The sequence below is a fragment of the Castor canadensis genome, chromosome 12 (assembly GCF_047511655.1).
Source record: "Castor canadensis chromosome 12, mCasCan1.hap1v2, whole genome shotgun sequence".
Classification (NCBI taxonomy): Eukaryota; Metazoa; Chordata; class Mammalia; order Rodentia; family Castoridae; genus Castor; species Castor canadensis.
This window is the reverse complement of record NC_133397.1, coordinates 42,160,121-42,188,118: the sequence shown is the minus strand read 5'-3', so window position 1 is coordinate 42,188,118 and position 27,998 is coordinate 42,160,121. Positions and strand designations below refer to the sequence as shown.

At 37.3% G+C, this 27,998-nt stretch overlaps 1 protein-coding gene across 2 annotated transcripts in view; it reads left to right on the top strand.

The window, feature by feature from the left end:
- Fshr (follicle stimulating hormone receptor) overlaps window positions 1-27,998 on the top strand; it is a 174,196-nt gene that overhangs the window by 61,965 nt on the left and 84,233 nt on the right. For both annotated transcript variants that reach the window (XM_074049657.1, XM_020153740.2), the window contains exon 2: window positions 9,302-9,373. In XM_074049657.1, coding sequence (XP_073905758.1) covers window positions 9,302-9,373 — 72 coding nt within the window. The remainder of the gene's footprint in view (window positions 1-9,301; window positions 9,374-27,998) is intronic.

Genomic DNA, 27,998 nt, shown 5'->3' with positions numbered 1-27,998 from the left:
CAGGATTGCCCAAATGGCATGGTTTTTCTGGGTGTTACTAATTACAAGCTGCAGAACTGCCAAATATTTCATTAACCATTTTATATGTCAAAGGTTTAGATGTAGCACTTTTTGATAAAAGAGAGCTTTAGCTGTTCAGTTAAATGTAACACTTTTGGAAAAAAGCTTTAGCTACTCATTTTACACATATTAGAGTGACACACTTTTAACTTTACAAATGTTTGTACAATATTTAGATAAAGTCTAAACACATAGTTCTACAAACTATATGCTTATAGTCACAAATCTATAGTGTACCAATTGTGCCAGAATTAACCAACACAACAGTTGTTCTATCATCCAGATATAAGATGGTCATTTAAGAGGCTTTTATATGAACACATACTCAAATGAATTCCAATTTAGTTAAGGTTTAGTTTTCTAAGTACTTAAAAGTTTGACAAGATCAACAGAAAACACAAGTAATTATTTTGATAAAATCTTTTCTTATGATGGTTTTATTTACAGATCTTATTGAGAGTAGAACAATATTAAGATAGCCGTGTTATTTATGGACATAGAGAATCAGGTTTAGTTTAACATGACCCCACAAACTCTTTCAGACAACTCTTAGATTACATCAACTCAATCACACACCTAAGTTTTTATCAGTTTCATCTGTTATATACTTTTAAGATCTACTCAGAATCTTTATATGACGTCCTGACCCTTTCAATGGTTTGTTCTTTTCTCTCTTCCTATAGGACAAACCTTTCTTTACAATCTTTTTTTTACTTAAAAATAGCACTTTTTCCCTTTAACTTTTTCCCCCAAACATACCTAATACCTTTCTATATACTCTATAGACCCATGAAGAAGGGCAATCTTAAACTGTCTTTCTGTACAATAAAAGCATATTTGTTAACAGATCTAATTATAAATGAATTGAATGTAAATTACATTTACAATGAATGAAACAGATTAAGGTTAGCCGTAAAATAATGCCTGCACTCTAGTTAGACCTGATTGGCATAAACTTTGAAAAACTGGCTTGTCTTAAAAGTAGCAGCAAAAGAAGTGGGAGAGAGAAGAGAACAGAATCCTTTCATTACTTTACATTAACTATAATAAGAATCATCCTAAAGATGTTCAAACACATACATATGCAAAAAATTTTAAATTAGGCATGCAATAAATGTCAATTTAAGTCCACATAGATCTAAGAGCTCAAGAACATGTAAAAATTAACTCAGTAGCCACAAATACATTGATCAGTTATTTTTTTTATTTTTAGGAGCAGATTGAGATGTGTCCCATTCTGTTTTTTAAGGACTCATTTGGGGAACCTTGATAGCTATAGCAAGAATTAATTCTAAAAAAGTGTTTTGAGTCAGTCTCAGTCTCCAATAAGACTGTTGCCATAGCAATCAGATTTTTGTCTCTAATAAGTTAATCATACAATAGACACACGAAATTTACACAATGACACACAAAACAATTACATTAATTCCAGGTACACTCTTAGATATTGAAGGCTTTAGATTTACCACTAGAGGGTATTTTTAATAATCTCTAATAATAGCTTACCTTGGGCTACAGTAACTTTGTTATTAGCCAAATCTTTAAAGTAAATTTAGGGAGCCTAGTCTTGGGTGTAGTGTTGGCATCCCACATCCTCATCCAGACAAAGGACACAGGATGCACAGGGGAATCTGTGTACAAGTCTATCCTCTTTATTTTATACTAAAAATTTGTTTTTAAATTAGAATTTTTATGACAGGCTTCAAACAGAGCAAACTGTTATGGTTAAAAGGATCACATCTTCATTGAAACTGGTGATAGTAAGCAAGAAAAAGGTAAATGAATTAGCCCCTCAAGACTTAATTTTAGGTAAAGGCGCTAATCAAAAAACTCCAAATGCCTTATTGAATCCATAGCAGAACTCAAGAAGTCTGTCTTTTTGTATTTTAGCTAATGCTATAACCTAGAAAACTGAGACTTTAATTTTAAATTCATGGGGCATTTTTAGACAGAGAATTGAAATTTTGTCCTTGGTCTCTTCTGCCTGTGTGTGTGTGGTGCCTCGGCCAGGTGAACAGGCCCCAAGGTCACCACCTGCAGCAACCTGGATATGACCCAATCCCCCTCCTGGATTTGATATGTCCGCAATGGGAAAAGAGACCATCTCAAAAAGCAAGACTTAAAGGAGAAAACTGTTAGTAGAGTGTTTAGGCAGACTTAGAGGCTTAGTTTTAGGTGGGAGACCAGGAGTTCAGGACAGAAAATTACCTGCAATCATTAGCCACATGTCATTTAGATTTCCTATTGAATTTATGTTTGTAGACCTGGGACCATGTGAGTCACTCAGGAGGCTGAGAGAACTGACAATGTGACTTGAGCAGGACTTTTCTTTCCCTTTCTCCTTGTCCTTTTCAGTCTCTGTTGTCCTCACATTGATGGTCAGTCAAGGAAAGGAGACAAGAGCCGGCTATGGAGTAAGAGAGGTAAAAGTAACCTCCATCATGGGTGAGAAAGATTTAGAGAAAAGAGTTTCAAAATTACACACTATTAATATCTGTGAGATGAGAAAAAAGGAAAAGATGACATCGAGCTGGTTTGAAGTCAGAGGAAGAGGTTTTTAATGGAAGACAGAAAAACCTGGCCAGGGCAGGAGGTGTGTGTTTAGGAGAACAGAGAAAGAGACTAGAGCATAAATAAACACAGGCTTAGATATTGAGAGACCTTGGACCATGTTCCATCACTTGGAAGTTTTTTAGATCAAGCTGAGTGGAAATCAGAAGTACTCTGTTCAGGCAAATGGTTATCATTGTCTAATTTGTACTGGGGCCAAATTGTGTTGTAATAGAAAATTGTCCATTTGGGTTTAATGGTCTTTGTGAATCCCAGAGTCTGAAGGTTTTGGAGGACTGCCAATAGACAGTCCTTCAGGGGCTTGGACAACTTTTGATCCATTTTTGTGGATTGGAAATTGAGGGTCCAAAATTGAGATGGTTCCAGTGGCACCAAGGGTCTGAAATTGACACGGTTTCAGTGGGACTTAAGGTCTGAAGCTGAGACAGTTCCTGTGGGACCTAGACTGAGAAGGAAAGGTGGTGAGCAATCCCCACAGTGGCCCCACCTGGTAGGACAGGCAGATGAGAAGGCAGGAATGTCCCCACTGCCAACTGATATCCTACATGTGCATGCACCTGGATATTTCCCAGGCATCCTTAGAAAACAGCAGGTAAATCCACCCAGTTGGTGGATGGAGGGCGTCTTGAGCCCAGTCGGGGCTTCTGTGGACATCCACAGTAAGACACAGAGAGAAACCCAGATGGAGGGGAAAACTCACCAAAATTTGAAAGCCAATGTTGGGTGAAAGTCCAGCAATGGGAGATGGTCTCTGGCAGAGCTGTCAAAGAAAGAAAAGAAAGGAAAGAGGGGGAGAGACAGCTGGGATGGGAAAGGAAGACTCCAGCCTCTGCTCAGGGTCTGAGAGTGAACCTGGGAAGAGCTGTTGCTGTCTCCTGCTTTCCAGGTTGTGACAGTGGAGAACTGGGAATCAAACCTACACGCCTGTCCTGGGTTTTCACATCATCTGTTAGAAATGAAAGAGATGTGGAGGAGGCAGAGAAATGGCTCAAACACCAGCTCAGGGTTTATTGTTTGGGAAGGAGCCCTGTGGAAGGGGACCCCAGCAAGAGAGCTGGAGCCCCCAGCTGCTTATAGACTTGGAGTAGATATGGGGGAATAGTCTGCAGGGAAAACCCCGCTGGGTGGGAAAATTCTTCCAGAGTAGAGTCAACCATCCCTAGTAGAAGCTAAAGAAATAAGTGGTAACTAGGTAGATAAGTTGCTTAGGGAAGATAGAGGAGATAAATGGTAATTAGGGAAATAATTTGCTCAGCTCCGGACCCCCTGGTGAGGTAGCAGCTTGTCATTTCCTTGAGACTAGATGTGGTGCTTCCAGTAGGTGGTTGGGTGTCAGTAAGCTGCCTGCAAGGGTGGGGGAGGGTCCAATCCTAACATGGCTTCTCTTTGTTCACCCTAACAGTTATCAGTTTTTATCATACACATTTTCCTTGCATATTACGTAATTCACATGGGTTTTCTCTTTTAATTTCTCTATATGAACATTTCTTTGGTGGAACTTTCTAACATTTAGCAGCCCTTGAACTCTGGGACATAACTAAATTGATAATGATGTATTATTTTCTCAGACTCTACTGGATATACATTGTTACTGTGTTACTTCAGATTTTCCATTTACATTAGTAAGGTTGCTTAAATTTTTTCATTCTTTTTATTATCTCTATTTTTGTTACCAATTTACAGTAACCACATAAAATGGGATGGGTGAGAGCACATTTCTTCTTTGGCTGTGGTAGTCTCTGGGGGTAGCTTATATAAGATTGGGATGTTTCTATTCCTTTAAAGAAGCAAAGAATACTTTTTTTGCAGGGGGACAAAGGGAGTACTGGAGTTTTACTTTAAGTTGAAGCCAGAAATAAAGTAGAACTTAATGATTTTGTTTCCACAAATTAGCTTAGCTCATTAATTTTCCATCTTTTTGTTTCCTTTTCTGTTATCATTTAAAGCTAAAAATTTCCCTATAAGTCAGAGTTTAGCTACACCCCATAAATCTGATATATTTTCATTATACTTTGATCTAAATAATTCCTAATTATAATTGAATTTCTTTTTTGGCCCATGTATGATTTAAAAGTGTGTTTTTCAGGCAGGAGTAGCTATACTTATATAGATAAAGTAGACTTCCAACCTAAATTAGTCAGAAGAGATGAAGAAGTTCACTTCATACTAATAGGAAATAAAAATTCTTAACTTATCTGTTACCAGTGTTGGTGCACTCAACTTCATTAAACATGTACTACTGGACTTAAAAACACAATGGGTCCCAACACAGTGATAGTTGGAGACCTCAGTACTTCACTATCAGCAATAGTGATACAGACAAAAAAATCAAAGAAACTTTAGAATTGAATGACACCATCAATGAAATGGACCTGACAGACATCTACAGAGTATTCCATCCAGCAATAAAAAAACATACATTATTTTCATCAGCCCATGGAACTTTCTCCAAAATAAATCATATTTTAGGTCACAAAGCAAGTCTTAACAAATATAAGAAAATTGAAATAACTACCTGCATACTGTCTGATCACAACAGAATAAAACTAGAACTCCACAAATAAAAAGAAACACCAGAAAATACTGAAACACCTAGCCACTGAACAACATGTTGCTCCATGATCAGTAGGTCATTGAATAAATGAGGAAGGAGATGCAGTGGAAGGGGGTTACATTGATTTAACTGCAATGCATGTACAGGTGCAATACCAAGGCAAAAGTCCCACTGAACAATGAGTAAAGAACTTGACTGAGGTTGATGTATATAAGCTATATAAGCATGAATATAGAATTCTTAAACCTGGTGAAGTCAACATAAAAAGGGGACTAAGGAAGAAAAGAGAAAAATGGAGGGGATGAACCAACTCAGGATATAGTACACATATACATGGAAGTGTCATAATCAAACTCTCTGTATAGCTATATTAAACAAATAAAAATGTCTGTTTTTCAAATATAAAGGATAGAAAGGTAAAACAGATCCCATCTGAGGGGGAAAGATATAATAAAAGTGTGTGGGAGGATAAATATGACAGAAATATTATGTATTCATGCATGAAAATGGAAAAATGAGACCTGTTGAAACTATTCTAAGAAGGGGAAATAAAGGAGAATGATAGAGGGTATGAATTTAACTAAAATATATCATAAGCACTTTTTTAAATGTCACAATGTACCCCTAGTACAAAAATAATATGATAATTTTTTAAAGCGTGTTTTTATTTTGTTTTACTTTGGTTTTTCCAGATGGGTGTACGTGTGCTTGGGAAAGGGAAGTTAATTATCTTACTACTGATTTCTAAATAATTTATCTACATCACTGTCAAATAACATAAATTGTTTTTATATTAATTTGTTTTGTGATCTAGTCCTTGGTCAATATGTTTTTAGCATTCCTTATTGACTCAGTGTCATTTCTAGCCATTATGAAAACCCACTATTAGAAACATTACTTCCTTTGCTCACTATTACTTCATATTTGTGTATATGTGTGTGTCTGTCTGTCTTCCTACTATATTAAATTTTCTTATCCTCTAAAGGAATTGTGTTTTGCTAAAAGTTTATTAGTGACTAATTAAATATATCCAGAAGTATCTTTACCCTTATATTTGCATGCTAATTTTCTAGCTATATAATTTAAATTGGCAATTGCTTTCTCTAATAATTTTGCAGACGTTTTTACAAAGTTTACTAATTATTTTTTCTTTGAAGATATTTTGCCTTTTGCTCTATTTGCATTTAAAATGTTTTGTATTATGGTTTTACAGTTTCAGTACTCAGGTATCTGGCAGTGAATTTTTGTTTCCTTCTCTGAGACTTCTTGAGATTTTTGAATCTGAGCATTTATATCTTTCATAAGTTATGGGACATTTCTGGACATTATTTCATTGAAAACTGGTTTACTATACCTTTCATTCTAGAATGCATATGAAATGATAGAAAGGAAGGAAGGAGGGAGGGAGGGAAGGAAGAGGAAAAAAATGTGTATTTCATTTTCCATGTCTCATTTCATGTACCACCAAAATACAAATTCCTTGGCTAAGAAGTCTGGAAGCTCCCCTCAGGAAACATTGACTTCAGTTTACCCTCTTCAAATCCTGTTTTGCATTCATAACTGCTCAGAGATGCATCCAGGATTCAATTCCATTCTTTGGGCCCTTTGGAATTTTTCACACTTCTTTGCAAGCTCAGCCATGCATACAGAAATGATATTTTTATTAAGTTACAGAAGGCTTCTAGTTGATTTTTAGTAGAAATATCTAGTTTATAATGTTTCAGAAAATGGAAATCAAGATTTTTAATATTCAAAAAGTTTTGTGTTAATAAGTTTGAAGTCATGGTCCTCTGAATTTTTAGAAAATATCTCTTCTATTAGGGCTGAATCAAAAGGGGTACCTACTTGGCTTGGTATGAAATAAGAGTCAATTGTTCCAAGATCTCACTGGCTGTATGCCTTATTAATTAACATTTTACTTTGATATTTCGAACTCACTTGAAACTTTGAGTAGTTTAGCAATTTTTGGCAGTTCTTGAGCTCAAACCCAGGGCTTTGCTCATGCTAGGCAAGTGTTGTACAACTGAGTTACATCTCCTAGCTTATTACTTGTTTTCCTTGGTGTGTTTTCATCATTCTTCTGATTTTCAATAAATAGGAACAAATACATGTTAACTAAGGTTAAGTGGAAATAGTTAAGGTAGTGTGAGCTAACCATGATTCTTTTTAGATGGATTTTCTAGAAGTAGATACTTTTCCAGATCCATTACACCTAATCCTAAAGTTGAACACTTTTGTTTAAATAGTTTTATAGAGGTGTATATGTTGACCAAAGTAGTCTAAACAAAGGGAAAGAAAAGAACCTCAGTAGCAACTCCATCTGAAATAGGTTTCAGCAGTAAGTGACAAGAGTCTAAAGCAATGGACTGTTTATTAAGCTCTCCAGTCCACACAGGGTTTAATTATAATTCCTGGTTATAGACTGCCTCATAGAAGAGAAGGTTAAAATAGGATGGAAACCAAATCCTTTTTAATCAGCCACAAAACAAGAAGAATCCAGAGGGAAGCCAGGTAAAGAGAAGTATTTCTGTTGTAGAGATTCCCAAAGGGTCACTTGCAATTTTACCCCCAAGCCTAAAATTTTCAGATATCCCATATCCAGCATTCAGTCATTCAGTAAATGTCACATGCCAGGAAGTGTTCTAGGCATTAAGCATATAGCAATAACAATGCAGATGAAAATTCCTACCCTCCTGAGGCTTACATTCTAGTTATGGAAAGAGATAAATAAATACACGAATACGTAGGCAAATAAATAGAATATAGAACATGTCAGAAGTATCGTGAAGAAAAATTTAAGCTGGAAAGTGGGCCAGAAGCTACATTGAGGGAATTATCATTTTAAATAATATGGCCAAGGAAAGCCTCCCTGAGAAAGTGACAGGAGTAAATAGGAGTCAAGGGAGCAAGCCATGAGGATATCTAAGATAAGAATATTCCAGTGAAAACTGCATTTGCACAAACATTGGGCAGGAAGAAACCCAGTGTGTCCAAGGAATAGCAAGATGGTACAGTGACAAGATCAGGATGAGCAAAGGGGACTCTAATAAAGTGTTTTTTTCATCCTTCTGAAGAGGTCATTCTTCCCATTGTACTTCAAGCCTTATTGTTGTGAACTTGTACAGGCATGTTGAGAGAATGAATCTGAAGATATAGCTTAGGACATGCACTGTAAACTCTTTTATTAAAATGAGTTCAACTGTTTACAAACTTTGAAAAAAATGAGGTTAGAGAGTGTATGAGGATAGAGAGCAGGAAACCCCAATGGAGAACTAAAGGCAACTGTAAATAATTAGTATTTTTCCCTGCGTGAGATGAGAAGCCATTGGCAGGAATTTTGTGGTAGGGGTTGAAACAAGTATTTTAAATAGAAGAAAATGGCAAAAACTAGAGGTGGCTGAGGTGAAGAGAAGACTTTTTCAGATGGGAGAATTTACAGTATGTCTTTATATTGATAAGATGAATTGAAAAATAGGAGGAAAATAAATGCATGAAACGCATGAAAGAAAGGGGAAATTGCTAAAGCAGTTACAAGGATGAGAAGAGAGGATAAGAGATGGAGTGTGAATTGGAGAGACTGTTCTCAGACAGGACCCTGGACAGCTTACCCATGGTAATAGGAGGAAGGGCAGATGAGTAAAGTTCAGGAGCAAATGGGTTCCAGGCAATGAGCCACGTGAGAGAGAGAAGCTGTCTCATTGGTTTCATTTTCCTTTTATAGGATGCAAAATCAGATGAGCATGAAATAAAGGAAGAAACATTGGAAGGGGAGTTGATGTACAGAAATAGAAGGGCCCTCACATAGAGCAATAGGAAACAAACATAGAGTAGCGGTGAGCAAGGTTCATAGCACAGCCCTGCCACATATCAGCCATGTGACCCCTGGGTAAGTTTTTCATCCTGTTTAAACTCATTTCATCAAGCAAAATGAAGTTGAATAGCAATGCCCATATTACCACTTTGTGGTGATGATGAAAAGAGATGATATAAAAGCAATTTCAATCCTTGTTACGGCAGGTACTCAGTACAGGTGGCTGTTAAGTGATGTCATATATTAAGCACTCAATTACTTATTAATGGATAGATTGTAATAGTTTATATCCATTCTCTTTTCAGGAGGTTTGTCCTTACCAAACTTCAAGTCATCCCAAAAGGAGCATTTTCAGGATTTGGAGAGCTGGAGAAAATGTATGTACCTGACACCATTTGTGAATGCCTCAGTTGGGCTACTGGGAGCAACCTCAGATCATATCTAGCTTGATACTCTGTATACTTAGTTCTCCATATCCATGAGTTCCACCTCAGCATACTCAACTACCCATGGTTTGAAAATATTTGAAACAATGTGTCTACTGAACATGCACAGAATTTTTATTTCATTATCTAAACAACACAGTGTAACAACTACTTATATAGATTTACATATATTATATTATATTTACATATATTATAAGCAATCTACAGATAGTTTATACTGGAAGATACAGGAATGTATGGAAGGATGTGTATAGATTATATGCAAATAGCACATCACTTTAAATAAGGGACTTGAATATCCTGAATTTTGGCATCCAATGGGAGTCCTGGAACCAATTCAACATGACAACAACTATACTTAGAAGTCAAACTGATATGCTAAACAAGCTTTTTGCATCCCTTCTCATATTATTTGCTAATTGTGCTTCCTAAACAATAGTGTAAGAGCCTTCCAAAAGTGGCTTTTGAAATTAGGAAAGGGTCAATCTAAGAAATCCTCATTTTTTTTTTTAAAGTATTGCTCCCAAAGTCCCTATAAGTTTTCATTAAGTAAAGTAATTTTTTTTTCTATTCACATACTTTCTCTTTCAGAGATACTTTACACTGTTTCTGGTCAAATTTTAATCAACCTCAAGGCCTAACATTTGTGCTTTAGAAATTCTCTAAACCTCATTTCCAAAGCTATGCCTCCAGGCAAGTGGTCGTTGATATATAAATATTTATAAGTATTAGGAAAGTTTGCATCATCGACAGAGATTTCCTTTGAAATGAGAGGATTCCTTCATCAGAGCAAGCATTTTCATTGGGCTGATTTAACTTAGGGTTGATCCAAGTAGGGTTTTCACAAAGTGGGGTACAAAAGTAAAAAAAAAAAAAAAAAAAAAAAACAGGGCAAATCCTCCCACACTTCAAGAGTAGCCTACTTTCCCTTTGAAGGCTTCTGATCCCTTAGGAGGAGGAGATGTGTTCTCTGATGTGGCACAGCCAATAAGTGCAGCTACAGATAAACCAAGAATTCAGAAAGGAGTGATTTTATTATTGTTATAAGATGGATGCTACCCTCCAGTTCATGTGTGTCTCCTTCTCGATGCTGTTCAATTTTCTTCTTAGTTGTTTTCCAACCTCTTTAAGAGTATTATTTGCGGAGGCCTAGAGAACTGAGAAAGGAATCTATTAATAAATGGAACACAAAGCCAAAAGGGTGACAATGTGTTTCTGAAATTAAACCCCCTGTTTAGAAGAGAATAGTCAGAATCTTGAGTGTGAGTGTGAGTGTTAGTTTAGTTTTAATATAAACTTACTGGGAAGCCTCAGTTAAATTACCTTTTCCTCCAGGGCTTTGACTTCCTTAGCTGTGTAGGAAGAGAGGGCCTTTGTGCTCTTGAATTTCTATTCACAAGTTGAATGAGAGCTCAATGTAAGAGCCACTGTTTTCCAGAGTTTATCTTGTTGAGGACATTCAACACAGCAAGGATTTCAATGAGGGCACTCATTTGACCTGAGCTTACCCAGAAAGTCATAGAATTGGAAGCTTTGGGCTCAAGGTATATTCCTGGGTGGATTAGCCAATTGCTAGGTATAAAACTAACATAGATTAGATGACTATTGAGTACCCCTGGGTTACCAAACTTCCCTATAATTGCATAGTAAGATATTTTGGAGATGAGAACATCATATATAACAAATAATACACGTTAATAAAATTCAGTCCAGTAAGTGGAACTGACCCCTCACTGGGGTCAGTTGAGATGAGAATCAGATGAGACCTTCTGATGGTTGGGCTGCTGACTGAACTGAGCCTATACTAGTAGTCTGAGAGATGGAGCAGCCAGCTATATAACACAGCCATGTAACACATGTCCATTTCTTCCTCATGTCTTCATTAATTGACTTGCACTGAAACAGTGAAATGTCAAAAATAAAATTAAAGTGATCTTGTTTTTTAATGCTTATTGTACCCTAAAGCATACCCAGCAGAGGTCCTGGCACCTGATTTGAACTCCAAGGAACTTTCTGCACTCCTTAGTTTCCAGGCTTACCTGCACTCCATTGTCTCACCTTTTATCATTGGCTATTAATAAGTTCTCATCTCCTTTCTCAACCAACCTCCTTCACTTCCTCCTCCACTTTTTAACCAGTTTCCTGACTTTAATAAATGTCGGTTTCATCTTCGATGTCTCCCTTTCCACAAATCATGGTCTCTTTCATTCATTCTACACATGTGCACTACTTGCATCTATGACTTCCCTGTTCTTCGCTTTTGACCACTCCTCAGCCTGTGCCCACTTGCTATTGAGTTGGGAATACCTCAATACCATTTAATTATTCTACCATGTGTCCCAGCAACACCACAATTACCAGATTTAACAACTTCCCATGGGAAGACAAAAAAAATTATGAATGTAACAAGCTTCCATAAGTGCCTGGCATACAGTAAGTCTTCCACTGTTAATATAGTAAAAGCAGAACTCCTGCCAGTAAAAATCCTACTGACATTTCCAGTCTCAGTGTAATCCCAGAAACCTTCCCCAACCACTCAAGCCACAGAGAACTTTCTCTTTTATATGACAACAGGACTGATTTTCTTTGTAGACATAGTTAGTTCCTCAACTACCAGTTTTTTGCTTCCATTTTTCTCCTAGCAATGGCTTCAATTTTTTGTAGGTCTTTTCTCCTTCACACCAAGTCCATGTAGTTGGAGTAGGCATTTCCAACTCCAAGGATGGAGCCCATGACAGGTGAAACCAATTCCAGCATCAGAATCTCTTAGCTGCAATGGTTGTTCCAAGAGGCTGTGCAATCTAAGCAAGCCATGCTAAATCTTGAGGATTTTATGGGATTGAGCAAGGACAAGTTCAGGTCTTTCTTTTTAAATCAAACCCCAAGAAAAAGTGAAGCCAGGCCTGTTGCCAACATCTCACCACCAGAGGTAGGGCTGAGAGATTAAACTAACATAACAGAAGGGAAATCTGAGGGGGAGAGAGCCCAGGTGCCAAAGATTCTGGAACCTGAATAGAGCTGTTTCTAAAGCCATTCTTCTTTTCTGGACATCATATTAAATGAGCTGTCAAATTCCCTTCTTTTCCTTAAGCCCATTAAGAGTTTATTTTCTTTTGCCACTCATAACAAAAAGAGTCCTAACAAATATAATATTCATTATCACTTACTTCATACATAGCTTCTGATGCATTTGTTTTGGCTTATATTTTAAATTATAACTAAATAGCTGTCTACATCATATCAGATTCACAGCCAATATTCATATACCTATCAATTCTAATATTATTGATCACTGTCATTCATATTGCTTAGTGTATTATTTTTATATTTAGATATCTTGTCTCTGTATACTAATTATCTTCATTCATTCATTTTTATTAATTCACTTATATATCTATTGTATGTACTTGAGTCTGTGTGAGACACCATAGATTAAATGCTGAGTAAAAAACAAATATGCCCTTATGTTCGTAGAACTTATAGTCCAATAGTGTTATTAGAAGTTAAATTATTATATAAGTATATGTAAAATTGCTAAAATGATAGTCACTATGTAGAGACTAGTGGTAATTTGAGAGTATATGTATAGTAGCAGATTTGCCCTGCTTGGAAAGGGGAGGTAGAGCTTTTCTGGGGAAGTGGTATTGTCATGGGGTTCAGAAGGATGAGAAGTGTCCAACTAAAAGTGGCAGAGTGAAAAGGAATTCTAGTGAGAAGAAAGAGCATGTGCCAAAGCTCATGGTGGGCTGTGTAACATGGTGCATCTTATGAACTAAAAGACAGCTAGCAGAGCAAAGGAGAGCATGCATGAAGCTCATTTATGCAGAGCAGCAGGCCTACCTGTGTTAAGGGATCTCCTTTTTATGTTAAAAGCAATGGTAAGGTATGGAATGTGTGTGTTTGAGTAAGAGTGTGTGTCTATGTGAATGTCTGGGTGTAGGCAGAGACATGAAAGGTGATATCATCATGAATAATTCAGGAAACATCACTCCAGTTGCTGTGTTGAGATGGATGGGAGTAAGAGGAGACATGCTGGAGGATGGGGCACCACAAGGAGGCTTACCATTATCAAGCACTATGGTTTTCATCTTCCAGTCACAGAGGAGATAAGTCTCATTACTAGTGACATTTTCAGATGAGGAAACAGGCTTTTATTGATCAAGTTCCTTGCTAAGGCAATATAGTGGGTAAGTAATAGAAAAAGATATTGCAAAGTGAGACATACCTCATATTCGTGGACTTAAGACTAGTTGGCTAACATTCTGACATCTTTATTTTCTTCTCCCTTTAGATCTGCCCCCATGTTGTATATGCATTTTAACCTCTCTGAGCATCATTCCCTCATCTGTGAAAATGTTAATAATATTGTTCTTTTCAGAGGGTTGTCAAGCACCTTAAATAGCCTACTTCTGTGTCTGACACAGTATAGGTAGTGATGTGTTTGGCTTGTCTCCCCTTCCTCCTGCTAGAATGATTGAGAGTGCATGCATCACCACTTTCTGCATGATTCATTAGCCCAGCTTAACCCAGTGCCCTCTAGTTCTACCAGCAGTTAACAGGGAAAGGGTCTTTTCTGTAGAACAGATGTTTCTCCATTAGAAATGAAAAGGCCAGTGTTCACACCTTAACTTTCCTCACCATCTTTATCTCAAACCTCCTACTCTTCATTGCTTTGGGACTTGCTGAGGGGGAAGAAGAAAATCATTAAACTCTCTGCAACGTGAAGTGGCTTTGCAAAGTGCACTGTAAACTGTTTACATTGTCTTTAATTACTTCAGAGCCATATGTCAGCTTGGTATAAAGTGTGAAGATTACACTGAATAGAGTAGGGGGAGTAGGTGACAATGTGGTGATTTATGGTAACCAGAAAAATTATGTATGGAAATGAGTACAATTTAAAAACACATCTACGTACTATTATAACACTGGCGGGGGAAGAAAAGCCAGTTTATAACAAAATATCTTTGAAAATAGGAGCATGATGAATATGTAAATGAGACCAATCAACATCAGCTGAGATATGGTATATGCAGATGAAGTGGCAATGAGCCAAAATGTGAAATAGCTCCCAAACCATAAATATGAACCATATAAAATTCATTTGAAATATTCATGATAACATAAGGACAAAAATATAATCAAGTGATTTATTTGCATATAAAAATGAGAACACAAGTCTGACACTTCAGGCTCCACCCCAGCTCACTAAGGAAAGAAAGTTGACTTAACAGAGGCACTTTTAGAGGAAGAGATTTATTGTGGGAGAACTGTTGCAAGCACACTAAGAAAGTTGAGGATCCTTCTAGTTCTCAGTTCTTTGGGCTCACACAGAACAGATAAAAAGATAGGGATATAAATGCAACACTTCCAATCAGCTTTGCCTCCTTGACCTAACCTTCCTTGTTAGGACTTCAGTCTCTTTCAATTCCTACCTTCTGTGATTCTGAGAGCTAATGAGCAGAGGAGTCTGGGATCCTACATACTGAGAGGAAGCAGAAAGGAGGGGCTGATGATTCTTGAGTCCTCTGGTAAGAAAATGGGAAGCCAGCATGCATTACTTAGACACCAAATGGGAAGAGGGGACTCTAGTACCTGAGCATTAACAAGGATGATGAAGTTCAGTAGTTCTCATATCTGCCTGTACTCTAATATCCATTGGGAAGTTTTGAAAATAATCTACATGCCTGAATATCATTCCCAGACTTCTTATTCCACTTTCCTAGGGTAAGGGCAAGCAGTAATCACTTCTTAAAGCATCCTTGATAATTCTAATGTATATCTAGAGTTGAAAGTCGCTAAGGTAGATAATAATTAAGTCTGAATCTAATTTGTACAAGGAACATTCATAAAATGTATGGTGTGTCTACAAGGTGGGGCTAGAACAGAATAAAGAAAGAGGAGTTTGGCAGGGCATAAGGTTAAAGAGAAGCTAGAGTTGAATTCATATTGCACCTTATAAGACATAGGGACATGTTTGGACATTATAGTGTGATGGGAATTAAATAGAATGATTTCGAACAACCAGGTGAAATTATCCAATTTATATTTTTTGTTAAAGATAGCTTACACACAGATTTTTATTTGTTAATATCTTAAGGGATTTTTGTGTTGGTATTTGTAAGGAAATTAGTCTATATATTTTCTTTCTTATAATTTCTTTGGTTTTGTTATACTGGTATTTAAAAATGAACCAGGAAGTACTCATGAATTGTCTACATTCTGAATTTGTTTTGCAGAATTTAATGGGGAAAGAGCTACATTCAGGTGGCTCCGGCCTATAATCCTAGCTACTTGGGAGGCTGAGACCAGGCAGGTCAAGATTCTAGGACAGCTGATGCAAATAAATTTGCAAACAAGTTTGAAACTGCATCTCAACAGAAAATAGCTAGGCATGGTGGTGTATGCTTGTCATCCCAGGGATCTTGATCCATATTGGCCTGGCCAAAAAACAAGAACCTATCTCCAAAATATCCAGAGTAAAATAGGGCTGGAAATGTGGCCCAAGCAGTAGAGTACCTGCCTACAAAGTGGGAAGACCTGCATTCAAACCCCCATACCGCCAAAAAAAAATAGGAAAGAGTAATTTTTGTTCACAAATGGTGACAAATCGAGTTTATATCCATAAAGGGAAAAATGTGGTATACAAAATTTATCTCTGAATAGATCATAGACTTAACTGTAAAAGCTAAAACTTTGAGAAAAAAATTTACAGTCTTGAGATAGGCAAAGATTTCTTAAGTAAATTAAGATAAGCATAAAATAAAATGTTATTTTGGACTTTATTAAAATAAAAAATAAAATCCCCTGGTCTTCAAGATATGAAAAAAAGAAAAACCAAACCACAAAGAAAAATATTTATAGTACATATATTGGTTGGATAGAGTGGCTCAAGTGGTACCACACCTGCCTACCAAGTGTGAGGCCCTGAATTCAAACCCCAGTACTACCAAAAAAGAGAGAGAGAGAAATGTAGCACATCTATCTGAGAAAGGATATGTGTCAATAATAAAGAACTCTTCAAAATAAAAACTAAGTAGGCAAACAATCTAATTAAAAATAGCTGAAAGATCTGAAAGATACTTTCCAGAACATGTACAAATAGGCAGTAAGCATGTGAAAACATTTTCATCATTAGTTTTTGGGAAATGCAGCATAAAAGTATAAGAAATCACCTTTCCAGGCCCACTAGAAAAGCTAAATTAAAAAATGGTAGCATGAGGTATTAGTGAGACTGTACAGCAACCTGAACTCTTGTGCATTTCTAGTGAGAATGTAAAATAACAGAACCCTTTTGGAAAAGATTTTTGGTTCTAATGTTTACCCAAGTGAAATGAAAACGTATGTACCCACACAAAGACTTATTCTAGTATAACCATAAGTGATCTGTTTATAACAGCCCAAAACTGAAATACCTAGCAGCAAGCCAGGGGTAAACAAACTGTGCTATAGAATGAGAATAGTTATAACACAGAATAGAATAAACTACTAACAAACCAAACAACAACACAGAAAAGTATCTCAAAAACATCCTGAACAAGACAGACACAAAGTATATCTTACTCTTTCCATATAAAACTAATAAAAAGATTAAGAAATCTAATCTCAGTGACAGAAAACAGCTTGGAGCCCAGGGCGACAATGAAGATTGTCTCAGAAAGAGACATGTAATTCAAGTATTACATGTTTGATATATTCTAAGAACTTTTGTAAATGCCACAATGTACACCCACCCAGTACAATAAAAAAAAAAAATTTAAGAAAAAACACAGGGAACTTTTATCAAGATATTTTATCTCTTGATTGCAGTGGTTACAGAATGTATCAATTTGTAAAAACTCACTTAACAGCATTACAATGATAAAATGCAGAAAATTATACTTTAATAAAATCAATAATTTGGCACCTATTATGAGCTGGTGTTCTCAATTAATCTGCACTTCAAGACAGGGATATGCCATTCAGAAAGACAAACAATCACTCTACATCACAAGGTCTTATGTGGTGAAACCAGGATTTGAACCCACAGTAGTCTGGTCCTTTCCACCATACCAGAATCCCTTTTTATTGGCAACTGCAATTTTATAAAAATTATTCTGCTAAGAAAAAAGAAGGACTAAAGGGAAGGTGAAGACTGTTAAAACTTCTCTGGTGTCATTTATAATTAAAAAAGATAATTTTTACACCTATGCACTTGGAACCTCCAGAAACCAGAACCCAGAGTCATTTTCTTCAGAGGGAAGAAAACCTCTTCTTGGAACATTTTTCCCTCTCAAGTTCCAGTATACCAAGTCCCTTCTGAGTAAAGTCCTGCCGAGAGCAGCTTTGGCCCAGGATTTGCAAACTGAGCTGCCTGTTAAGTTGCAAATTAACTTGGTCAGCAGTTAGGAAATGTGGGGCCAATGAAGTTGTCATTATTGACCCAGGTCAAGTATGACTTAGTGTCTAGAAAGTGAAAGTCCTTATCTCATATCCTGTTCTCCATAAGTATTCTGAAGATAAGTACTTTTGTTGTACTTATTGCTTTGGCCGAGAACACAGAAGCTCTTTTCTTGTCACTTTTCATGTTAATGTGGTTTTAGTGTTTCTATTAAGTCTCATTTTTTTCAACTGTTTCTAAGGCAGGTCCTTAAAGTAAACTTCAATATCTAAGAGCTGCCCAGCTAAGAAAGGGAATGATTTGTTAAGCTTTGTGTTATAAGCTTGAGTTTTTTTGTTTCCTTGCTTTGTTTCTGCTTTGATTTCTTTTCATATGAAGAGGAGAGGCTGATAGGAGAAAAAGATGTCTCCATAATTTTGTAAACACTCTCAATCCTACACTCATTATAACTCTCCACATCTCAGTCCCTTATGCTTAGTATCTGTGAAAACAGAATGTAATTTCCTTGACTGGAAAGGATTATAAGGAAAAGAATATAAGAAGGATATAGATGAGAGCTCCACTATGAACTAGCAAGGTTGTAAGTATAAAGATGTAGGCCATAGATAGAGCATTCCTTGGGTTTCTTCTTCCCTGCCTAAGATCCTCCATCCTTCTGGCCATTTGATTCTCCCAAAGCATTGATGGTTCTGGTGATTCCTGCTTGATGCCTTTCATTCAGCAGCTATGATTACAGGTGGCAAGACTTACAGAGATTGTACAGGCTTTCCAGACTTGCCATCAAGCACAAATCTTCCATTTTCTAATCAACAGCCAAGCAAGGCCATCTTCTCTATCTTTTAAGATTTCTGTTTCCTAACGCTTGCCCTTCCGACCTTTCTTGACAAAGCAGGGTGGAAGAGACCTCCCAATTGCATCCGCAAATATACCGGAAAATGAACAGGCTTTTTTTCCCTTCCTGCCAGTAACTCAATGTTTGTGTCTCCTAGAGAAGATACAATTAAGGGAGCGTAATACTAAAGTTAATAATAGCCTTGTGGCTCTGCTTTGGGGACTCGTGCAAGGTTATTTTTTTAAATAGAATGGTATTAAGATAAAAAAGATGCAATCTAAAGGCAAGCGCCAATCGATGCACAAACTATTTATTTTTATTTCCTCATTTAGCCCATGTCTATCATAACCACATCCATCTGGGCCATTTATGACTTAATAAGATGCTTTAAACAGTAAAAGACTCAAATAGAATGTGGGCCCACTCACCTACCCATCCCTCAGCAAATGAACTATCTGAATCTTATACTTCATAAACCTCCCCCTGCAGTCATCAGATCCACTCTGGCTAGCCTACTCAGATATCAGATGACCAGGGAAGTGTTTTTATAGTTCAGATCATTCCAGAAGTTAAATAGGCAGAGAGGAAAAGAATGAAAGTGAGGGATAAGTGCCAGAGGAGCCTAAATGAATAAGATGGAAGTGAACCATCCCAGTGGGTTTGAGATTCTAAGACAATCTAGGCATAAGGGATAGCTGTTATTCATACAGAAAGTTTTACAAATGTGTAATTTATACTTGGATATAAGGATGCCTCACAAATGTAAAAGTATATACAAATGTAAGGTATGAGTAACAAAGAGAGCATGTTTGCTCTATTTTCGTCATGGTATCTTAGCCCAACACACACTGACTATTAACCACAGCTTTTGCTCTTTTCATATTCCTCCAAAACACCTCGCACAGGTACGGCACAACAGAGTGAAAGTGGTAAACAAAGTTTGTCTGAGCTCTATCTCTGGGTTCCCTTCCTGACCTTTCAGAACCTGATACTCCCTCCCTGTTTTCCTATTTCTTATAAGAAAGCCACTTTATATTTTCCTGTTATTATCATCCCAAACATTTTTCAAGTTTATTGAGGTATCATTGACATAAAAATTGCATATATTTACAGTGTACAACATGGTATCTTAGTATAGACAAATACATTTTGAAACGACTGCCACAATCAAGCTAATTATAAAATCTATCACCTCACGTTTCTTAAATCAAGTTCTCATTTCGTTAAAAAATTCTGTTCTTAATTCTTCTTTCCCAGCAAGGATGGCAATGTCTAAAGAACTTAATGACACTGAAAGTCTAAGAAACACATGAACTGGCTTCTCCAAGACAATTTTCTTTAAAAAAAAAAAATACCAGCTAGCAGTTCTTGTCACATAAGCTTCATCAAGTCATCCCCTCATGTAATTAATGCTCATTTTGTGGCCTAAAAGGAATTTGTTAAATTTTTGATTGGTGGGTGGATTAAGTTCATCTTAGATTGCATGGTTTTTCTTACTATCATTCTGAAGGATTGAAGTGCTAATGGTAGGATTTTAGTCAATATGGAACATGTGCTTAAGAAGATTTGCTTTAATAGATGACTGACTTATTTGTTTGGATTGCTATATCCATGTGTACATGAACTTACATTTGAGAAAAAGCTGATCTTCCTATAATCACACTGATATGAATGCTCTCAAGACCCCATCTATCAAAGGTGGTTCCTAACTGCCTATTGCCAATCTTCACATCATTGTTTCAGATACTTTCTTCTGAATATCCCTCCCTGCTTTTCTTTACATGAGCATAGAACTCTCAGCCCAATCAGGTGACACAGTCAAGATGTGACTTTTTATTTAATAAAAAATCATTTGCTTTGGGGAAAAATGGAGGATTACTTCAGCACCAAGTCCCATAACAAAAATTCCTCCATAGAGTAAGTTCCACACCAACTTCATGGAAGTGAGGCCTATTCAGAGATCACTAGTTGAGGCTGTTTGAAAAGAGGAGATTTATAGACTTGAGTCAAATGCTCAAGACAAGTGCAGACTGATGGATGGCATCAGCTAATCCATTGAGTGATTTATCAGGGTTCACAGAGTAAATGATTGTGACTTCCATTACTCCCTGTACATCTGCAAGGATGAGGCTTGTCGAGCTAATGAGAGTCCTCAGGCTGGATCCACCTCCTTTTGCCTAGTATATATGCTCTTATGTTTACTCTTTCGTACTTGTGCGCAACTTAAAAGAAGCCATGCAAACTAAGAGAAGCATAGTCCACCCACCAATCAAAAACTCAACAAATTACTCTTGGGTCATAAAATGAGTGTTAATTACATGAGGGAATGATTTGATGAAGCTTTTGTGCCAGTCATTGCTAGCTGTTATGGCAACGAAGATGAAGATACACAGTCCCTACTCTCCATGGGTTCCCTATTGCTTAATAACAACCTTCACAATTGCCCTGTGTCGAGTGGTTATTTTACCAGAAACTGAGATAAGCCACTTTACCAAAATTATCTAATTTAATTATCATAATAATCCTATTATCATCTCAAGCTTACAATGATGTGGGTGAAATTAAAGTTGTTATATGTCTTTCCCAACATATACATTTAATAAGTGATGGAGCCAGGATTTGAAACCAGGCATTCTTACTCAAAAGCTGATACAGTAATCTACTATGCTGTGATATCTATCAATACAACAAATGTAGTCCAGATAATAAATGATATAGTAGGGTAAAAATTTTGATCTCTTCTGTTCATCAAAAGAAATGGTCTCTAAACTGAAGAGAACACCCACAGAGTAGGAGAAAATATTTGCCAGCTACACATCAGACAAAGGACTGATAACCAGAATATATAGGGAACTTTAAAAACTAAATTCTCCCAAAACTAATGAACCAATAAAGAAATGGGCAAGTGAACTAAACAGAACTTTCTCAAAAGAAGAAATTCAAATGGCCAAAAAACACATGAAAAAATGCTCACCATCTCTAGCAATAAAGGAAATGCAAATTAAAACCACACTAAGATTCCACCTCACCCCTGTTAGAATAGCCATCATTAGCATCACCACCAACAACAGGTGTTGGCGAGGATGCGGGGAAAAAGGAACCCTGTTACACTGTTGGTGGGGATGTAAACCAGTACAACCACTCTGGAAAAAAATTTGGAGGCTACTCAAAAAGCTAAACATTGATCTACCATTTGATCCAGCAATACCACTCTTGGGGATATACCAAAAAGAATGTGACACAGGTTACTCCAGAGGCACCTGCACACCCATGTTTATTGCAGCACTATTCACAATAGCCAAATTATGGAAACAGCCAAGATGCCCCAACACTGATGAGTGGATTAAGAAAATGTGGTATCTATACACAATGGAATTTTATGCAGCCATGAAGAAGAACGAAATGTTATCATTCGCTGGTAAATGGATGGAATTGGAGAACATCATTCTGAGTGAAGTTAGCCTGGCCCAAAAGACCAAAAATTGTATGTTCTCCCTCATATGTGGACATTAGATCAAGGGCAAACACAACAATGGGATTGGACTTTGAGCACATGATAAAAGCGAGAGCACACAAGGGAGGGGTGAGGATAGGTAAGACACCTAAAAAAATTAGCTAGCATTTGTTGCCCTTAACGCAGAGAAACTAAAGCAGATACCTTAAAAGTAACTGAGGCCAATAGGAAAAGGGGACCAGGAACTAGAGAAAAGGTTAGATCAAAAAGAATTAACCTAGAAGGTAACACACACGCACAGGAAATTAATGTGAGTCAACTCCCTGTATAGCTATCCTTATCTCAACCAGCAAAAACCCTCGTTCCTTCCTATTATTGCTTATACTCTCTCTTCAACAAAATTAGAAATAAGGGCAAAATAGTTTCTGCTGGGTATTGGGGGGGGAGAAGGAGGGGGCAAAGTGGTGGTAAGGGAGGGGGTGGGGGCAGGAGGGAGAAATGACCCAAGCCTTGTATGCACATATGAATAATTTAAAAAAAAATTTGATCTCTAATGGAGAGAAGTAGGACATATGTAAACACAAATTCATACAGTTCTCATCCATTTTATTTGTAGAAGTAACTTGAATACCCATGTGTTGGTATCTTATTTTGTGATTTTATAGCACCTCTTATACTTATTAGCCCATTAGCTGGGGCAAGTATTTGGGCCCATCTTGCAAGTGAGAAAATGAAGCTTAGAGAGTTTTGGTAACTGGCTTGAGATCAAAAGCAAGGAAGTCATGAAGGTGGCTTTCCTTTGGCATTATCCTGTGTACTCCCAACATGTAATGCCTCTCTAATAAAGAGAAATTAGGTCTGAAGAGCCTTATAGTCTAGTCAGTACAGGATAGTAACAGTGTGTCCAAGTCAAAAGAAAAAATAATCCTAATATTTTTGTCAAGGATATGACCTTCACATGCAGGTATGTAGTATGAACCTTTCTCATACTTCCCACTCATACGTCTAAGAAATTCTTGAGCACCTGGCAGTGGAAAAAAAGGATGCCCTTGAAATGGATGGTTGTTGATCCAAGCAGTGAAAAATCCTAGAGCAAAACTGGCCTTTTCCATGCCAAAGAAGAAATGCTCCAATAAGACACATCCATTATGTCAAAAATCAGCCAAGCTGTCCCAGCAAAATGTCATTTTTTAAAAGAAAATGTCCTAAGTCAACTCCATTGATTGGTTTGCTTTCTTCTTAGTTTTTTGCCTACTTTTCTCGGCCTTCCATTGAAGTTAACATTCTTGTGGCATGTAGATTCAAATATAATCTCTTCACCAAGAAATAGTATTTCATCTCTGCAAAACAGGATATTCCTTTTAAACTCACTGAGTATTTCATGAGTTCCTGTTTCATGTCTCCTACATCAAGACACCACAAATGTTAATGTGCATACAAATCACCTGGAGATCTAATACTATAGAGAGTCTGACTGAATAAGTCTGGGTGGGAACTAAGACTCTGTAGCTCCCAGGTGAAATCAATGCTGCTGGTCATGATGCATGCTGAACAATAAGACCCACAAAATACTAGTCCTGAGTTAGGAGGTATGAGGTAGAACATCCAAGAGAAATGGCTCACAATCTCTATTCCAGAATAGTTGATAAAATATACATAAAACAATTAGAAAAAAAGCACAGAACATATAGATAAACACATGATTCTTTGCTATTAGTCAAGTGATAAATTATGGGAAAAACAGTTTTCTTATTCTCTTTTCCATTATCAGATCACATATAATAGTTAAAATGGTCTTTAAATTTAGTATAAAGTACTGTTGCAGTCACTATAAGCCCCTCAACTGGTGCTCTGGAAACACAGTTGTCTATTGAAAAATGCAATTCACATGCAACTGTTTCAGGAGCAGACTCAGTGTATAGTCATGTGGACGATCTGAGCCTGAGGACTCCTTCTATGGCAGGAAATCTGTATCTCACACGAGAGCAGTGACTGAATAAAGGCACTTATGTCCTTGAAATCTGAGGTGAGCAAAGGTCAAAGGGAAGATGCAAGTCAAAGCATCACACAAGATTTCTTCTAGGTGAAACACAGCTAGAATTGTGAGGGTGGTACATTGTGTGTGGAGGGGGGAAGGTGGCAAGATGGAGGAAGGGAGTGGAAATGCTGGAAAGAAACAAAGAGTTCTTTGCACCTTCCCCCTCCAGCCAAGGCCAAGTAACATTTTTGTGATGAAGCCCTCAGAGAAAGCTATGCTGGTCTGCATGAGTTTCAAAGGAGGAACGCCACAGAGCTAATCACTGGACTGAGCTTGCCATTTAATGCCCTTCGTCCTCAAGCCATTCATCAAGTTTATAGCAGCAAGAGTTCATTACCATGTTCCTGTTTTGCACATTCTTGAATAAGGTTATGCCTCCAATTCTGAGTGTGGTGTATAAAAGGAATGCGGGAAGGTGGGAGGGCAAGGGGGTTCCTGAAGGAAACTAATAAACAGAATAGGTGTTCCTCACCAACTGGAAATGTAAGTCTCCCCCACCTGTTTATGACTTTGTATAATAAGAAAGAACAGCACATCACTTACATTCACAGATTCATGCCTATTTGGAGCTTTATTCAAGCTACTTTTAATAATCTATCTATCTATTTATTTCTCAACCAGTGTTCCATATTAAGAGTTAGAAGAAAAGATAGAATGTGCTTCTAACTCTCAAAAAGTTTATAACATAATTTTTAAAAATAGGAATTCATGTGAAACAAGATACAAAACACAACAAGCAACTGCTAAGTGTTGCTGTCCAGACCTTGGGTGCTGAAGCAGTTTAGAGAGGTGGGAGTTAGAGTAGCAAGAAAAGGATTTTTGGAGATCAGAGGATTTCCATAATCAGAGAGTGAAGGGGGAAGCACTCTGAATGGCAGATATTAATGAAACAGATTCAGTGTTATAATGGGAACCTGAACTCTCCCTAAAAAGTTATAGGCGCCCACAATTCTTGTCATTTGATCACATTATGTACAGTGGGCTCCCACGGAGCTCTGAACATTCAAACAGAAATAGAAAGAAAGAAACTCCCTGCACTACAGTCACTGAAACTGAATTCATCAGAATATTAACTCTTTATGTTTCACCCTTGAGTCTGTGGGCAAGATGCAAGGGACTTGTCCACCCATGTCCTGTGTAGAGCAGACAGACTTTAATTACATCTAAAAGTATTTGGTGTCACTGATTTAGGAGCACTGGTGTTAAGAAAGTTAGCTCTCTATAAGATGGAGAACATAAGATGTTCCTTATACTAGGCTTATGAAAACCACAGGAAATGGGAGATTTATATGTACCCACTTATATCAGCCTATTTACATAATCAAATCAGGACTCATGTAAAATTTGTTCAGGGTCTTAATTGTCCAATTTCTCTGGTTTTGTGGATGGTATTCACAGAGTAGGTAATGAACACTCACACCACTACCCCACAACAGTCAGAAGCATATGTGGAAGAGGAGAACCATATCTGGGATAGCTTGGTACAACCAGGGCTCTTAGTTCTAAGTAGTTCTCCTTTCTGAGGTCAGAGTAAAGTTCCTCAGCTGTCCCTAAGCTTGGGTAGGAATGAATTCAGAAATGGAAATATTCTGCTCCCATCCAAAAAACAACAATAGTGTTTTCCCATTGTCCTTTTGGAGACAACTAGGAAAATGCTCGCTATTCTCAAGTCTGGTTTTCTCAGTTGTGAACATCTGGAATGGGTTTGATATACTTTTTTAAATGCTCCAGGATCTATTATGTTTTGTCTTGTTTCATAAACTTTTGTCAGTGTCAGGCATGAAAATCAGGCTGTCTGGTTAGTGAATTCATGGGTGACCTAACACTGCAGCTGGTCTGTGCCTCTTGGCAATCCTCTATTTAAACAATGCAAATGGCAGGACTTGACTGAACTAAATATACCACATCATCACACCTTCCTTATTAATTCTTTCTCTTTGGCTCTAACCTACTACTGCCCCAGGAATATAGAAATGACCAATCTTATGCATACATTTGGCTCTGTAAAGCTTAATATGTCACATTTGAAGCAATAAACAAAGGAAATTTCTGCTACGGTGTTCACTAAAATGTGCTTAAAAGCAAGATTATATCCTCTGAAAGACCTTGAAGATGCAGTAATACAAACACATGTGGAGGTTCATGCCCTATGGAGGAAAAAATAGTAATGGCAATGAATTATCCAAAACATTGATGAATTTTGACTCCCATCTTTGTCAGATTTTCTCTGCCCTAGTGTAAGACTTATCTCACAGCTCAGATGATCCTATTTTCAGGTTGTATTTCTTTTCCTTTGTTCTATCATCTCTGTCATCTAATATCCAATATCTCCTCAATCCCCCATCAACATTTGGTCTGGCCTCCAGACTTCTCAGTCCAAATAATTCTTAAAGACAGGTATAGCTGACAACCTTTAAGTCACGGATTAAATACCCCAGAACCAGGCCACTGGGAAAAAAAATTGGGAAGGTGAACTTTCAAATGCTCATGCTGTGGACTCTACAGTATAAGGTGTGATATGGAAGACTGTGTACTTGCCTTGCCTATGCCCTTTGAGATATTTTTGAAGTGAATGGCTGTATATGTGGTAGGACACTGGTTATGCTACTCTAAGCAATTATCACTGCCCCATTTCTTTTGTGTATTTTCTTCTTCACTTCCTAAAAGTAGGTGTCCCTGTTAAGATGGGAAGAAAATATCCTCTGAGGATGCAGGAATCTGCCTTCTTTCTTTTGCACAAGAACATTAATGGAATAACCTCAAAGAAACAATGTATTGCCTGGTCTGGACCTCCTCAGACTCCTTTTCATTCCTTGATTATTCCACTGGGAAGTCTCCATGAGCTTGGGCTTCCTCAAAATAATCTAGAAATATTCAAATAAAATCTTCCAGGGCCATCAATCAAACAAACAACATTAAGAGTGAAATCATTCTTCATGAAGCATGGAAAGCTTACAACAGATATGCACATATCTGGAAAGAAGATAGGGTCTCAGCTCTGCCCATCCTAATTACAATTTCAATTTTCTTGTATAATTCATGATTTCCGCATGGCAGGAGGAGGTTCCTGACATGTCACCCTTAGAAGCTGGACTAAGCAAAAAGGCATGCTGTCTCTTTTCAGAAACAGTAAAGCGTGCTCATTGTAGCATGTAAACATTTTATACTGAGTGAATTCCATTACTATCCATACTCATCACAAATGAGCACACCAAAACACTCAAATACATATTCATAGTGTGCTTCCCAAAAGCACTGTATAAAAAAAGCCAGACCTAAGCATGAGGCACAGATCCATTTCATTTAATTAGTTTTAGAGAATCCTCAAGAAAAGGACTGTATCTTTTCGAGTGTTCAGTTTCTGCAGGAGTGTAACTGTCTGGTGTCATCAGGTGGTTTGAATTGAAAGTGATTTCAAATGCAAAGCCTTTAATCACCAAATGTTTGACTCAGGTAGTATTATCAGCAACAGACAATGAAAAGAAGCATTCAGCCTATTATTGTGCTGAATTTTGTACCCATGTCCACTTTTCTTTAACTATATGTCCAGGTAAGAGAATCTCGAATTGTCATCAGTACTGGAGCTCTGACTTAAGACCATGTCAGGAAGTCCTGCATCGCTGAGCTCATCCCAAGTGTGCTCACCCTTAATTTTGATATTTCTGTTTTATTTGCAAGCCTCATTTGTCATCTTTTCTCAGCCCAACCATTCAACTTTGCTTTCTGCTACTCCTCTCTGAGGACCCTCCCTGTCAGTCAGGCAAAGCTCTTCAGCATCCCACATCTCTTCCTTATCTTCACATCTTGACTCCCATGGCTCACCTGCTACAATGTACCTCTCCCCATATAGTTACA